This window comes from Lipophrys pholis (assembly GCF_963383615.2).
Source record: "Lipophrys pholis genome assembly, chromosome: 8".
NCBI lineage: Eukaryota > Metazoa > Chordata > Actinopteri > Blenniiformes > Blenniidae > Lipophrys > Lipophrys pholis.
The window spans coordinates 8,274,760-8,289,810 of record NC_137630.1 but is presented as its reverse complement, the minus strand read 5'-3'; the positions used below and the strand labels follow the sequence as shown (position 1 = coordinate 8,289,810).

Below are 15,051 nucleotides of genomic sequence, written 5' to 3'. Positions count from 1 at the left end.
GTCAGCAGCTCACCTTGTGTTGTATCTGTAAGGCTATGATGATGAAGCAAATGTGTGTTTTCTGCAAATCTCATTTATTAGTACATTGACACGCTTTAGGTGTGTGTGTACGTATTTTAGTGTGATCATGTGCACTTTGTCTCCTGAATCCTTTAATACCTCCAGACAATCAATATGCAGAGGAGCGATGTTTGGTCCTGTCTTCTTTTTAAAAGATGTACTCGACAGAGTGGCGCGAGCCAAGAGTCGGGGAGTCAATAAAACAAAGCCGACAATGCCCTTATTGTTTTTTTGTTGTGTTTTTTTTTTTGGGGGGGGGGGGGGGGTTCCTTTGCATTCCAACAGTGAGGCCTCAGACTGTGAGCAAATATGTTGTGCCTCGTCATATCGATAGTAACACATGAATGCTTTTTGCCAGCTCTCTGGGAGTGCAGAAGGAGGCAAGAGAGTGTATATTGGCATGTGTTTGCTAAGATTCTTCTTTGTTTCTGTTTTCTTCTCAGGGCTGGTGGCAGACCATGCTGAGGATGAGGGGATGAGGTTATAAAAACACCAGCAGAGAAAGGAGGAGAGAGAAAAAAAAGTCGATTGCTCGGAAACCCTTCTTTTGTTCCGTTTTACCCTGCGATCCTGTACGGCACTGACTGACCCCGTGAAGGATTACACACTTCAAAAACACCCTCCTGCTCGCACATCCCCTCCCCTCACCGCCATGTCCTCCCACCTCAACCCGCCCCTCCTCATCGTCCTTATCCTCTTCCTCTTCCTCTCCCTGTCCATGACTTCCACCTCTCCTCCACCCTCCTCCTCCTCCTCCCCGCTCCTCTACTTCTCGCCTCCGGAAGGAGGTCTCACACACTTGGTGGTCCACAATAAAACCGGCGAGGTCTACCTGGGCGCCGTCAACTGGATCTACAAGCTGTCGAGCAACCTAACCAAGCTCCGGAGCCACGTGACTGGCCCGGTCACAGACAACCCCCGCTGTTACCCCCCGCCTGGCGTCCAATCTTGCCCCCACGAACTGGTGCAGACTTCGAACGTCAATAAACTCCTGCTACTTGATGCCGCCCACAACCGTTTGATTGCATGTGGGAGCACGTCCCAGGGAATATGCCAGTTCCTACGTCTGGATGATTTATTCAAGCTCGGCGAGCCGCATCACCGCAAAGAACATTACCTATCCAGCGTGGCAGAGGCGGGCACCATGTCGGGTGTTGTGATCTCCCCAGATATTTTTGGCGGCGGCGGGAAGCTTTTTGTCGGCACCCCCATCGACGGGAAGTCCGAGTATTTCCCCACGCTGTCCAGCCGCAAGCTGATGTCCAACGAGGAGAACGCCGACATGTTCAGCTTCGTCTATCAGGATGAGTTTGTCTCGTCCCAGCTCAAGATTCCCTCGGACACGCTCTCCAAGTTCCCTGCATTCGACATCTACTACATCTACGGCTTCAACAGCGAGCAGTTTGTGTACTACCTCACCTTGCAGCTCGACACCCAACTCACCTCGCCGGACGCGAGCAGTGAGCAGTTCTTCACCTCGAAGATCGTCCGCCTGTGCGTCGACGACCCCAAGTTCTACTCCTACGTTGAGTTCCCCATCGGCTGCACCAAGGATGGAGTGGAGTACCGATTGGTTCAGGATGCTTACTTGGCCCGGCCCGGCGCGCGCTTAGCCCGCTCACTTGGAATTCAAGAGCGCGAGGAGGTTCTGTTTACCGTGTTTGCCCAGGGTCAGAAGAACAGAGCCAAGCCGCCCAAGGAGTCGGCTTTGTGTCTGTTCACCATGAGGCAGATAAAGGAGAAGATTAAAGAGAGGATTCAGTCTTGCTACAGAGGAGAAGGAAAACTCTCTCTACCATGGCTTCTCAACAAAGAGCTGGCCTGCATCAACTCGGTGAGTGTTTTGCACAGTCTCGACTGTTTTCCTGATCATTTGTGCCGGTTGTTTTTTGCCGACAGTCTTTTAAATCAACAACACACATTAGCTTTTTAATTGATAAGTTTCAAGTGGAGTGTTTTGGACAATTTTGTGTGGGAGTTGAGAGAGTTTTGAATCTGGCAGCTGGCACTTCCAAGTTTGGAGCGTTGACATCACAGCAACAAATAACACCATAACCATAAGCACTTCGAAATTTGGCTCAGAAGTTACAGGCACTCTTATCATCACCTGTGGCCTGAAGGGAACTTGGCTTTTGTTTTCATTGTATTGTCTTTGAGTTCAGTGAGACTATTGAACTGATCGATTTAGTGTAAGACAAAATATGTGCGGCATGAGTGCTCACCTGCCCACACGTTGAAAATCCCAAAAGCTGCCATGTCGAGTGACGTCTGACTTGCTTCTTGGAGCGCTACAAAACCTCCCACTCTCTCAGATGTTTGAGATTTCATCAGGCATCCCTGTGTATCCCTTCCACTCTGAATTCAAAACTTTCCTACTTCCCAGCTGCTCATGAATGCACCGTTGGCTTTAGTTTAGCTGAGTGGCTTTTTGACTGCCAAAAGTCACTTTGTTCTTTGTTACTTGTTCATTCGGTGTTTCATTTCAAGAAGGGAAACACCAAACATCTTTAGGAAACCCCTTCAGTCAACGTCTATTTTTTGTTTAACTTTCATTTGGGGGGAAGAAAAAAACCCCAACATCTTCAAAGCAGTAAAATCTCTTCAAAGCAGTAAAATCATATTTTCCACTGGTTTAGGCCAAAACAGTCAGAGATCAGGTGTGACTACATTTCTAATGCCACCTTGGATACATCATTTCTCAATGGCCTTTCTGTTCGAGCTGTGGGAAAGTGTGGGCAGTGAATGCAACACATTTCCCATGATTACCCGAAAAACAGAAGCCGTATTTCCTCTGAAGTGAAGCATCTGTAGTGTACCTGCAATACAGTAGCGCAGGCTATATATAGTGTCTAATGATCCCCGTGAAGCCAGCAGATGCGGAACCAAAATAACTAAATTATAATATATTGACTTCTGGTTGTCATGTACTACCTGAAGGAATCTTTCATCACCGACTCTGGCGGAAGCCTCCAGCGGTGAAGCCATCTTTCCCATCATGAATTCATTTTAATATTGTTGAAATGTCTCCTCATTTATTGACTGGGAGGACGGGGCTGCTGTCTCTTGGAGGTTTTCTTTAGAATAATTGCATCCACAGGTTGTGGACTGCATGATGTGCTTTGACTCACAGGTGAGCCGGCCAAACACTCTGTGTCTGTGTGTGTGTGTGTGTGTGTGTGTGTGTGTGTGTGTGTGTGTGTGTGTGTGTTTATGTGTGTGTGGTAACTGCTGTCAACCACATTACACACACACTTGCAGCCTTATATTCTCATGAATAATTCCCCCGGTCTCACCTTCTGTTATTCAGTGGCTGTTCCATAACAACCTGCTATAAATCTCTGGCCCCCTCGTCACCTCACTGTCTCCATCTTGCTCTCGCTCTATGCCCCCCCCCCCTTCACTCATGTCGTGTCATTTCAGTTACGTTTTTGTCGTTTCATTTACCTATTCTCCCACCACTCTTTATTGTCTCTCCTTTTCGCCCTTCTTCTTTGACTCTATTCCGTGACCTTATTTATTTGACTATGATATTTGACCTTTGACGTCTCCCTCTCTCCCTCCTCTTGGTCTTCCTCGGTTAGTTTCCCCCCCCCCCCTACTACTTGCTTTCTCTTCCTCTCTCAAAGGATTTGTGTCTTTCTCAAGGCTTTACGCTTTCACCGTTCCTCTCTGCCCTCTCCTTGACTTTCCACTGAGTGATGAGCTATAGAGTGACTTAGTGTGTAAAGCCAGAGCCGGGATGTGATCTGAAAATACAATGCGGAGGGAACAGACGATGCAGTGATAAAGGGGAGCGGAGTGATGGGGGGATGACAGAAGGAAGGAGTCGTGTGGGTTTTATGGGGGGGGGGGGGGGGGGGGGGGCGAAGGTTTGGAAGGGTGTGAAGAGAGGGGCAGGATTGAAGACGCAGTGGGGAAGAAGAAAGGGGAATGTGGGATTGGGGAAACATACGAGAGGAAGAGAGAACCAAAGGAAGGTGAGACCAAAGAGAAGGAAGAGAAGGGGCACCTGGGAGAAGACGTTTTTAGTTATCATCGGGTTTCGCGCTCAAAAGCGTTGGTCATCCCACCACACACTGTGTCTCTGAAGCTGTCTCATGGCAACTTTATGCACACCCAGCTTTGTCATAGTGAAGCATGCTCATGCTAACATCCAGCTCCACACAGCTGTCCATAAATATCGCCTTGCAGAAACTGCAGACGTAGAGTTGTACGTGATCGATAGTTGTTGACAGTGGCAGATGGTAAATGTGGCTTCATGCAGCCATCTCATTAACCACAGAAGACAAGCTAATGGTGACGATATCATGTCCTGTGATACAACTGTTAAGTATCTTGATTTTTTTTTTCTTTGAGATCAATACGTTTCATGCATACCATGAAAATGCATACATAACATGGAAAATATCACTAAGCTTGACACAAAGTGAGATTGACATGTTGTAATTGCAAGGACCCGTCCGAGTCCCTTCATTTCTGACCATGAGGGACCCCTGCCTGTTTTAGATGTCGCTCCATATGATTGAGTCATCATTAAGATCTACAGAAGCCAATAGATTCATCTGACATACATTCTGTCAGCTGTGTTGGCGCAGGGAGGCTCATTATTTCAAACAAGTTGAGGCACTGCAGGATCACAGGATTCATGATTACATATAGATCCGATGGACAAGTGGACAGAGCTGATTGATTTCAATGGATTTAATGATATTTATTAAAAGTAACCGACGAGTCAAAAGTGTGCTCACTTAACAGAATGCGTCAAGCAAGGAGACGGGATTTTTAATGTAAGTCTTGACCAAGGCTCACATTTGGTAGGGATCCACACCAAAATCAATATCTGATGTGATTCATGTTCACATCTCGTTCAAGTACTCTGATTTTAAGACTGCATCAAGTGTTCGCATGATGACATGAGGACCATCACGTGGCTCAGGCATCATTTTTTGCGTTTTTCAGAATTGAATCGAGAATCAATACCTCCTCCCCGAACCAGAGGTGGACTCGATTCCATGGCTCTGAGCACCGTTGTTGTGTTAACGGTCCCCCAGATTTCTGTTTACTCTTTAAAATGTTGCCATGTAAACAGGACCACTGTGGTTGCAGTATTTTGTGCAGCTCCTCCAACAAACATATTGTTTATCCCTTCTCTGCACCATTTGGCTTCTCCCTCCTTTCTATGAGGCATTCAGTAGACGCAGCGTACATTTCACTGTTCCTGTTTACAGTTACGCATTTATATAGTCATCAAAGAAAATATAACGAGGCACTGAATCGGAGTTTGGCTGCAGTTTTTTGGCATTTTCCTTCTCTGTGTTTGATTGTATGTGTGAAGCTCACGCAATAAACCAGAATGCATATCTCATTGGACTATAACTCTTTTGGCTGGCTCAATGGAAGGTTGCAGGTTTGATCCCTCATCCCATGTCTTTGAACAAGAAACTGAACCCCAAACTTCACCCAGTGGATGGACAGAGCGCCTTGCATTGCAGCCGCCTTCACTGGTGTGTGTGTGAATGGGTGAATGTGATTAACAATGTAAAGAAGCTGTTAATCGTGATGTAAGTGAAATCCGTTGTGCACTGAGTTAACACTTAGCCCATTGTACTCGATCCAAAAACTCACCTGGATCTTAATAGAAACTGGAGATGTAAGAAGCACCTTAAATTTATGAAATATGAGCAAAGAAATGTCTACGTTAAACTGTGGATATGTAAATCAACACAGGACCAAGCTTAGGAAAAACACTCAGGCTTACCTGGACCCCAATGAGGCATAGCCAGAGTACCGTGTAGTGGTTTGGGTGGTTATTTTTAAAAATGATTTCCAACCTGCATTTTGGTCCTGTGTGTAACCTTACTATATTTTTCCTGTGAGTAGCTCCAGACAAATATGCCTGGTAATTTGGTGTATATATAGGTCCATTACCCATGAAGCCCTGGGGCTGCACTGCACTTTGTTGCTCCAGATTGTATTCGCCACAAACACTTCCTCTTTTGTTGCACCAACACTTCTGATGACTTGTTATCGGGCCTCTGCAGAGCTCGATAACAAGCCTCACATTTGAATCAGGTGCTTTTGGGCCGGCACACATCTAAAATTTGTACTCTGGGATCTTGACAAAGAAACACTGGTATACTATATATCTCAGTTCAGCATCTGCCTTCAGTTCGAGGTTTTGTGGACATGCAGGTGTTCTCTAGGGGGTTTCTTTCTATTTCATACACATGTTCCTGCAATCTCACAGACGAATCGGTAGAATCCAGATCCTCCAAGTTTAAGGTCACCGTGACCTCACGCTGTGCCCATTTTCTGAATGCACTATCTCAGGAAAGCCAAGACTTAAGACATCCTATATTCCTGGACATGCAGCCTTGACTGCAACTGTTATATAAGTCTGGCCAGACTTGAATATAAATTGGGAATTCACTTGTTGGTAGAGGCAGTTGTGAACTCTGAGGTGATAATTTAGATTTTATTTACATTATTTATGAGCTTTATCATTATTTATGCACTCGATGTCCCAACTCTCATTTTCACCTTGAAGTATGTTGATTAGAAAAAAAACAAAAACTGTTCAAATAGATAGTTAGGGTCTATATTTACAGACTGAATGGTGTTATTAATGATCGCTAAGATCATAATTAAAATGTTTTCAAATAATGTGCGACTATACTGACTTCAACTTGGAAGTAACTAATTGTCAATCTTTGTTGTAGCTCATAAAGTTACTGTACTTTCTGTGTGAATGTTAAATATTTTGTAAATGAGAAGAATCGCCGTCTTCGACAGTCCTGTTCATCTGACACGTCTTCTGTGAAGAGCTGCTCAGTTGCTTTTTCACTAAACTCCTGTTCAACGACCACCACAAGTCGTCAACAGGAGCATAGTAGATGTACACCTGCCAGTCACACTTGGCTTTAGCTACATTACCTGTGATGCTTCAGGAAGATTAAAACAATATAAGCTTTATCTATTTGCATCTTATTCAGCTGGAGTCACTAACACTAACATCCAGGTTATAGGGCATCTTCCTTCCAGCTCAATGACCCAATCAGCAAATCACACATTGAAATGACCTGCACGATATCGACAATGAAATGCTCTGTTTGCATTATTCACCATAAATTCTATTGACTTTTGATCCAGGCCTCTTATGAGGTGTTGTTAGATGTTTTTATTGCGCAAACTTCAGCTATCCTCAACGTGTATTTTCAAGTAAAGTCATTGCTGCGATTGCTCAAAATGTTGCAGGTCTCAGAAGACAATATCATTTCAGTCTCAACGCCCACGGTGCTGAGCAAGCACAATCTGGCCTTGTACTGTAAAGACTACCGTATACGCATGTGATTATGCTAATGAGCATACAGTTACATGATTGTCCTTTACGGCCATCTGTCGCTCTGCCTGCGATCGATCAAGGTTGTGTCAGAGGAGCTCGCTCCGGGATGTTGCGGTGATGAATTTATCATCTCCCCGTACAGTGCGCGCTCGCCACTTCCTGATGAGAGGCGGTGACGGCTCATTGCTGCCGTTCCGTTGTCGTGTGAAAACTTTCGTAGCGGCTCATTTCGAGCGACAAGTCGGGTCAGTCAGTCAAAGCTGAGGAAGCCCTCGCTACCTGCGAGCCATCAAAATTAATCATAGTCTACACCGCCGGAGAAAATTGTTTTCCAACAGCACCGGATGAGGCTCACTGATATGCCGATTATTACGAAGCTGTACCTTCTTGTGACAAAAGACTTTCTGAATTACAGTGAGGGAAAAACAAGATACTTTGCTGTTACAGCTTTGTGCAATGTTTCAGCTCTAGAGGGTCTCAAAGCCTTTTATAACAAGATTCTAACTTCAGCTCAAAGTATATTGTCGACTATACTGGGCTTTGGTACGGTGTTCAATGTGTTCAGTGTTTGCTTGGTTTGTTTGTGTGGTGGTCAGTGAAGGACAGAATATGAACAGATACTTCACACAGAGGGGGGGGGGGGGGGGGGGGGGGGGGGGGGTATTAGAAGTAATAGCACAAGTGATAGATTTGGTCTTCAAGGTTCAAAGTTTCCGTATAGCATTGGGTTTTGCTGATTCTGTGTCGTGGGTTTTGTGAAGATGTGATCAAAAACCAGGGTCAGATTTCTTAGTTTTATTCTGTCCGAGGGTAAAAACAAGCTTTCAAAAAAGTCAACCAACAGCATAGTTTACCAAGATACCTCGCTTACATAAGCTCTTTTTTTAAACGCTCCAAAAATAATCTGTATGTGCTAATAATCTTCATCTGAGCCCCATTTACGCCACAACATTTTCAAGTGAAAACAGAACACTTTCATTTGGGTTTAGGTGTCCGTTCGCGAGACAACGGTGCTCAGAGACACTGAAAACACAACTTTTTGAAAAGGTCTCCCAAGGTCACTTGAAACGTTGTATTGAGAGCAATCTAGTTAATTCAATGGTCTGATGTTTGTTTATCTGTTGCATATCCAGCATATGCAGAGACCATAACAACCAACAAAACTAGATAAATAAATCAAATGTTGCTCCAGGAATCTCAGGTTTGCCTCAGGTACTGTGACCCAGGTGAGGATGCAGACTCTTATAAAAAGTTGATCAGTGCTTCAGTGAAACAGTTTAGATAGCATAGTGAAGTCAAAGATTTACTTTGAGGACGGATGACCAAACTAATTACAGACTTCTTTGACGCACCGCCAGCGCTTGGCAGGCTGGCGGTGGACACTCCGGGACAGTCTGCCCCACAAATGCATGGTATTGTTGCTATGCATGAGATTATTGGCATGCTTTTGCTTCTGGCCAATATTTGCTTTAATGTGCCACTCGTACAGGCTGCTGTCGGGACTTTTTGCACAATAAAACTAACAAAAGCAGCAGAACGGAAGCTCGTGTAGTTTTGTTATCCATATTTGTTCAGAAAGGTTTGCATTTTCTAAAGCACTTATCTGTAAGATGAAGTATAATTTAGGAGGGTTGCTAATTCTCTGTAATTTGGGGGGAAATATATATATATATATATGCAGATAAGGATCAGACTGAACGATTTGTCCTGTATTGACGTATTGATTATGTTTCGTGTGCCTGTACGTGCAGTATTGCATTTTTCCCTCACCCATATGCTTGTTTGAGACTGAGTTCTTGTTATTCTTCCACATCGAGATAAGATCTGGACAGACGACCAAGTTGGATTGCTCTCAAATATAAAACTACCAAGTCCCAGGGAATATCGACTGGGAGTCATGACACTCTGGAGGCAAACGTTGTTATTATTGTCCATCTACCTGCGCATGTGCAGACGAACTATTCACTATGGCCACGAAAACATGGTCATGTAAGCAGGACCTTAGGAAGCTCCCTGCTTCTGCATACTTTAATCCAATGATCATCATCAAGCTTGTAAACGAAGCCCAATAAGAAGCCCCTGACTTCATCAGGAGTGTGGTAACTGAGAGAGAACTGAAAAAAAAATGCAGGATTCTGGCCCTCCAGGACCGCGACTGGACACCGGAGTTTATTTTTATTCACACAAACGCGTGTGGAACTCCACAGGTCATCTAAGGAGCCTTCCAATCTGCGTGGTCATTTCTTCCCACAGCTTGAGGTCACGACTGACGGCTGTCAAACGTGCGAGGGCTCTCCCTGTGCATCTTTTCTGTCGGCTGGATATCGGGAGAAGGCCGCCGTCGAGTCCTCTGGGAGTCAAACTGAGCTGTGGGTGACCTTCTCCAGCTGCGGGCCGCCTTCCAGCTCCACAGCTCCGCGAGCCGGCCGACCCGGCAGCGCTTACGGTCCTAGCATGACTAATGAGTCTGATTCAGACAGGAGAGAGAGAGAGAGAGAGAGAGACAGATAGAGAGAGAGAGAGAGAGAGAGAGAGAGATCATCCTTGATGTATCTATGCATGCATGTTTAGGACTCACTTTATCTCCACCCCCCCCCCCCCCCCCCCCCCCCCCCCTCCTGCATCTCTTCTGAGCATCCCTGAGTGTGTACGCCCATCTCTTATCCCGGGCCTCCAAAGCAGCAGGACAAAAACACAACAGTGCAAACAAACCGAGGAAAATGGGCCTGATAATGAGAGTGTGTGAGCGAGCGTGCACGTGAGTCCGCACTGCCTGCCAAAACACAAGGTGGACGTCACAGAGGAAAATTGCCTGCAATAACAAGAGAGCAAAGAAGACTGTCTGGTGTGTCTTTTGTTATTGCCCTTCCTCGCCGCGCGACTCTCTCTCTCTCTCTCTCTCTCTCTCTATTTTTCTCGTAGCATAATGGTGTTTATTAATATTTATCAGCGTTGATCACTGCTGGCCAGGATTACAGTCTATTTCTGTGGCGTTTTGTATTCCGTCTTCCAGGCGGCGGGTGACTGAGTGCGTGCGTGTCCTTTCGCCGCCTCACTCCACTATCTCTCCGTTGTATCTTTAGTCTCATTACCGCAAGGTCCCGCTGGATGGATCACCCATGTTGCATCATGCCTCGGGGCCCGCTGGGTGGGGAATATCGGGACTCCAACGGCTGCGCTTGCACCGCACACGATAATATTTCTTTAATATTTAATGATGTGCCCGTGAAGCATTAAGAAATGGCTGTGTCTGGTTGACCGTTTTCTCTTGAATTATGTGGTTTTGTGTAGCAGCGTAGAGGGAGAAGCTATTTCGGGCACATGCGACTGCAGGAGTTAAAGTCCCATTCATTCCCAGTGAAAACAATGTTTTGTGACTTGCAGTTGGAGCCCCTCCAGCTGGCTTCCATGTGTGTCGCGGTCCTGGTAGAGTCATCAGTGCAGTCAATTGGATTTTTTTCTTTTTTTTTTTTTCTTTCAATTTTTTTTTAAATGAATCTTCAAAGATGCAGTCTTTGCGTTTAAATTTGGAGGAGAAATATTTGCCTGCCAAGTATCATTTCGGTAATAAAATTCATACCCGCTAAAGTTTTATTTACACTATTAACAGTGATTTAAGTTGAGCAGAGCGTGTGCTTTGGAACAACCTTCTACTATATTGAGTTGCTTTTGATGCAAAAGCCAACAGAGTGCAGCTTTCAGGCTTTTTATATTAATTTGGGATTAATGCCTCGCCGCGAGCCACTGTGGCTTATGGGCAACTTTCAATGTGACTTCCTGTGACAAGCCGACATTATTTATCATAACAGCAACATTTCAGCTCGTTCATAGATGGAAAACGTTTGATGCATCGCGAAAGAAAAAGTCCTGAAACAAAAGGTCAGCACTATTAAGGAGGTGGAATCCTGCATCAGACGAGAAGACAACAACAGAATCCACCACAGGGTCTCCTCACTTTCCAAACCCTTGGGCCTGATCTACTAAAGAGTGGCACGTATAGAAAGGATTTACTACCTTTGACAATGTGCGGATTGTTTGTGCTTTGTTATCGCACGAGTTGCATATTCCCTCAGCTTCCCCATGAACTTTATTTGTGCACTTTAAGAGGTTTTCTCTATTAAACCTCTCACTTTGTCTCTGTACCAGATCATCTCCCATCTCTGATAAACTTCTGCCGCCGGCATGTTTCCGGCAGACAGTTATCATGTGAAGAGAGCTTAAAGCACGCAGATTTAGAATACTCGTGCGATGGTGCAAATGGAGTATATCATCTGCAAAATGCATGCAAACGAAGCTGCAATCTATTTGCAGGATCTGAGTAAATCAACATACAGTCAGAAACCATTAGTCAGACATGACATTTGTGGGCACGCATGTCGAAGTACCTACCTCCCTTCATCTTTCTTTCTACTAGTAAGCCTCTGTCACTGCATTTCTATCCTATTTAGCTGTTAATGTTTTCTTAAATGAGACATTCATCAGGAAGTCTGAACATCTCCTGGGCAAACAAACTTCTTTTGCTTTTTAAACGGCCACAGATTTTTCCAGACAGGAGATACTACACAACAGGTTCACTGTTACATCCGGAAGTGAATGGCTTTGGTAATATTATCAACTTGAAATCAGTCATTGTAGTTGAGAAGCAGTGTCAAAACCGCCCTGCTCCAATCCAACCCGCCAAATTGAAATTTTTTTTTTTTAAAGAAAACATAGATTTTTTTTTACAACAAATTTCCTAAGAGCAGCAGACACAACACGACACTGAGACGTGAGCTGAGATATCGGTGACGCTGCCATGAATGTTAGCTACCTTCTTTCTCCAAAACCGGCCTCAAGCCGTGCTGTCAGGGTGAGTTTGTAAAAGCATGCATAATGCAGCAGCTATAGGAGAAGGGTTTTTTTTCCGGGGACACATGCAAAGTAATGCTCCATGTGTATCGTGGTTTCTACATGGGATTTGATTGTCAATATGTACCTCTACCCCTAATTAGAGTAACACGCCTCCCAGAACACCGTCAGTCCCCGAGTTAGTTGGATTTGTTTTTGCAGCTCCCGATTGTTTCACGAGGAGCAGGTGAGAAACGACTCCGCAAACAGATGGTGCTATTTCAGGCCACCGGTGGATTCCCTCACGGATTTCAGACAAAAAAACCCCCAAGTTTTTAAACGTCTCAGTGGGAGATTAAGTGACTTATAAAGACGGATTTTTTTATTTTCTTTTCTTTTCCCCCAAGTCACACAGCACAGAGGTGAAATGCTGTCAAACGCCTTAGAGAATCCAGTCCATGGGGGGGGGGGGACGCTTTCTGATGAGGCGCGCTTTTCTCACCCGCACCTTCCCAGACATTTTGATGCATGACACAGCAGATTGTTACATACCTGCGGGCGTTTTAATGACTTCGGCGCTAACACTTCCCCCATATGTTTTTGTCTTGTGATATTTTTCCCGCCTGGGGCTGAGTCGCGAGGTGCCCACCCCGCTGCGAAAGCCGTCTAAATTTACTGTGCGTTCGGAGCGTTTTCCTCCAATCCAAAAACGATGCGAACGGTGCGTGAGAATGAGATTTAATGCACAGTGGTGCTCATTGTTAGCGCGAGCACATGACAAAGTAGATTAATGGCGGCTATAGGGCTCATGAGGGTGTCAGCTTGTTATGGATTTGGAGAGTTGTGGAGCTTGTGGCTGCTTAGCCTCAAAGCTGTTTGAGTTGGATGTGAAGTGACCGTTCTCCCAGAACCACATGAGCAGTTCGAAGGAGATTTTGGTTGTTGACACTGGATAGATTTATTGACAGCGATTGTGCAGTTCAAGAACTGGAGTGGTTTAAAAAAAACAAAAAGGCCCTAAGTAGAGAAACTGTTCCTAAAGCCTCATCTTTTTATTTGTCAGCGTGTCAAATTGGATTTATTATTATTCATCAGCATGGTCTGAAAAGTCTGAAAAGTCTTTTTTAGTTCTGGTCCTGGAGACCTAATGCTTTGTTGTTTCAGACTTTGCGCACTGCAACTCAGTATTGGCAAGAATCCATATTTGTTTATTAAGAATTCACAATCACAATTCAATGAAAAACAAGTACTTTTCCTTTTCTTTAACCAGTTGTTGGGCAGGCTACAATATTTTTTATACTTCGCCAATCTTCCGTTTTATTCAAACTAATATCTGTGCATTGATGACAATTATGCCTTCGCAATTTATTGTTGATGCGACGTCGCCTCGTACATATTGCAAAAGACCGAATTGCAGGAAATGTTTTCCCATGCCAAGTGCATTCATGCTCTGCAGAGTCGAGATGTGACATTGATTCATAAAAGCTATTAATGGATTGGCAGAACTAACTGTCCACTGTCCGAAGGGATGGAGTTAGAAGCACAAATGTCAAGGGTGAATGGAAAAACAACAACAACAAATGAAATGGAAAAAAAAACTATACCAAAAAAAACCAACAAAAAAAGGTAAATTAGGAGCAAGAAAAACAGCACTTTGGTTTGGAAGAACAAGTCTCAAGGCACAAAGACATTATATATGCTTTGCATATATGAGATTACTGTGTTGATAATTACCCAGAGTGCAGTATGAGTAGCATGGAGAAGGTGACATCATGTTGTCTCGTCCAGGTCTGCTGATCAGTGCTGTGTTGTGACTTAAATTGACTTTTACAATCAGACTCTTTAAAAGTGGATCTTGAGCTGCTTGGTCGTTAAACACCGGAGCACCTTCATTTATAATCCCACAGATGAGAAACACTGCTGGAGAAAGTGCACCAGGGTTTGATTTAGTCGAATGAATCTGCTGAAGCATTAGAGCTGGAGACACTTTTGTTGTTTTCTGGGCTATTTAAGTCATTAAAGATGCAACAATGGCGCGCACGCAACAGCGATACAAGCTATCCTGAAAGGATAAACAACAGGGTTTACATTATCCCTTTTCCAGAACCCAAACAAAACATGAACAAATGTCTCCCGTGGAGGAACCTGTGTGGCAGACCACAGACACAACTGGGGGCTTCGCCAAAGGTCAATATCATCAGTTATTCATATGGATCTTAAAAAAACACTGCAATCAACTTCCTTTGCATGCACCATACACAGACTGTATGAAGAGGCTGGACCCTTTCTGCTCCTGCCAGTTAGTAAATGCTGGCTGAATACCACACTTTCCAAATCAAAACTGTCAGACATGACTAAACGTAGAGGCATTATTTTGTAAACCTTTTCGCACAAATCGCCTCCTGCAGGGAGGCCTTGATGTGTGTGTGTGTGAATGATTGGCATGAGGCTCCACCTATCAGAAATGGTCAGATTAGTTGCTGCCATTTTCATGGAGACAGCAAACGTGGCTGAGAGAACGGTGAGGAATGGATGAAGACCTTGTGGTCTGAGAAAGAAAGCTGCTTCTATGTTTGATGTAAGTTTCATTCTGAGTGATGACTTCAGTTTCCCTTCAAACATTATACATAGCACTTGGTATATATGCAATTATTTCTTTGATAATGAACTTCAGCAGAATATGAAATGAAGGTATGGAGAGATAATTTGAGCAGGGAACTTTGAGAAGTTTTTCTAGACGCCTGTTGGCCTACATTTATTTATGTATTTAGAGTTAGCAGAAAACACTATGAGCAGTAGAAGGATTTCATGGAGTTTGACAA

At 44.4% G+C, this 15,051-nt stretch overlaps 1 protein-coding gene across 1 annotated transcript in view; it reads left to right on the top strand.

The window, feature by feature from the left end:
- The first annotated feature begins 503 nt into the window (after positions 1-503).
- LOC308113470 (plexin-A1-like) overlaps positions 504-15,051 on the top strand; it is a 32,944-nt gene continuing 18,396 nt past the window's right edge. Inside the window, exon 1 of the mRNA XM_080469788.1 lies at positions 504-1,894. Within this exon, the coding sequence (XP_080325914.1) occupies positions 713-1,894 (1,182 nt within the window). The 5' untranslated portion in view covers positions 504-712. The remainder of the gene's footprint in view (positions 1,895-15,051) is intronic.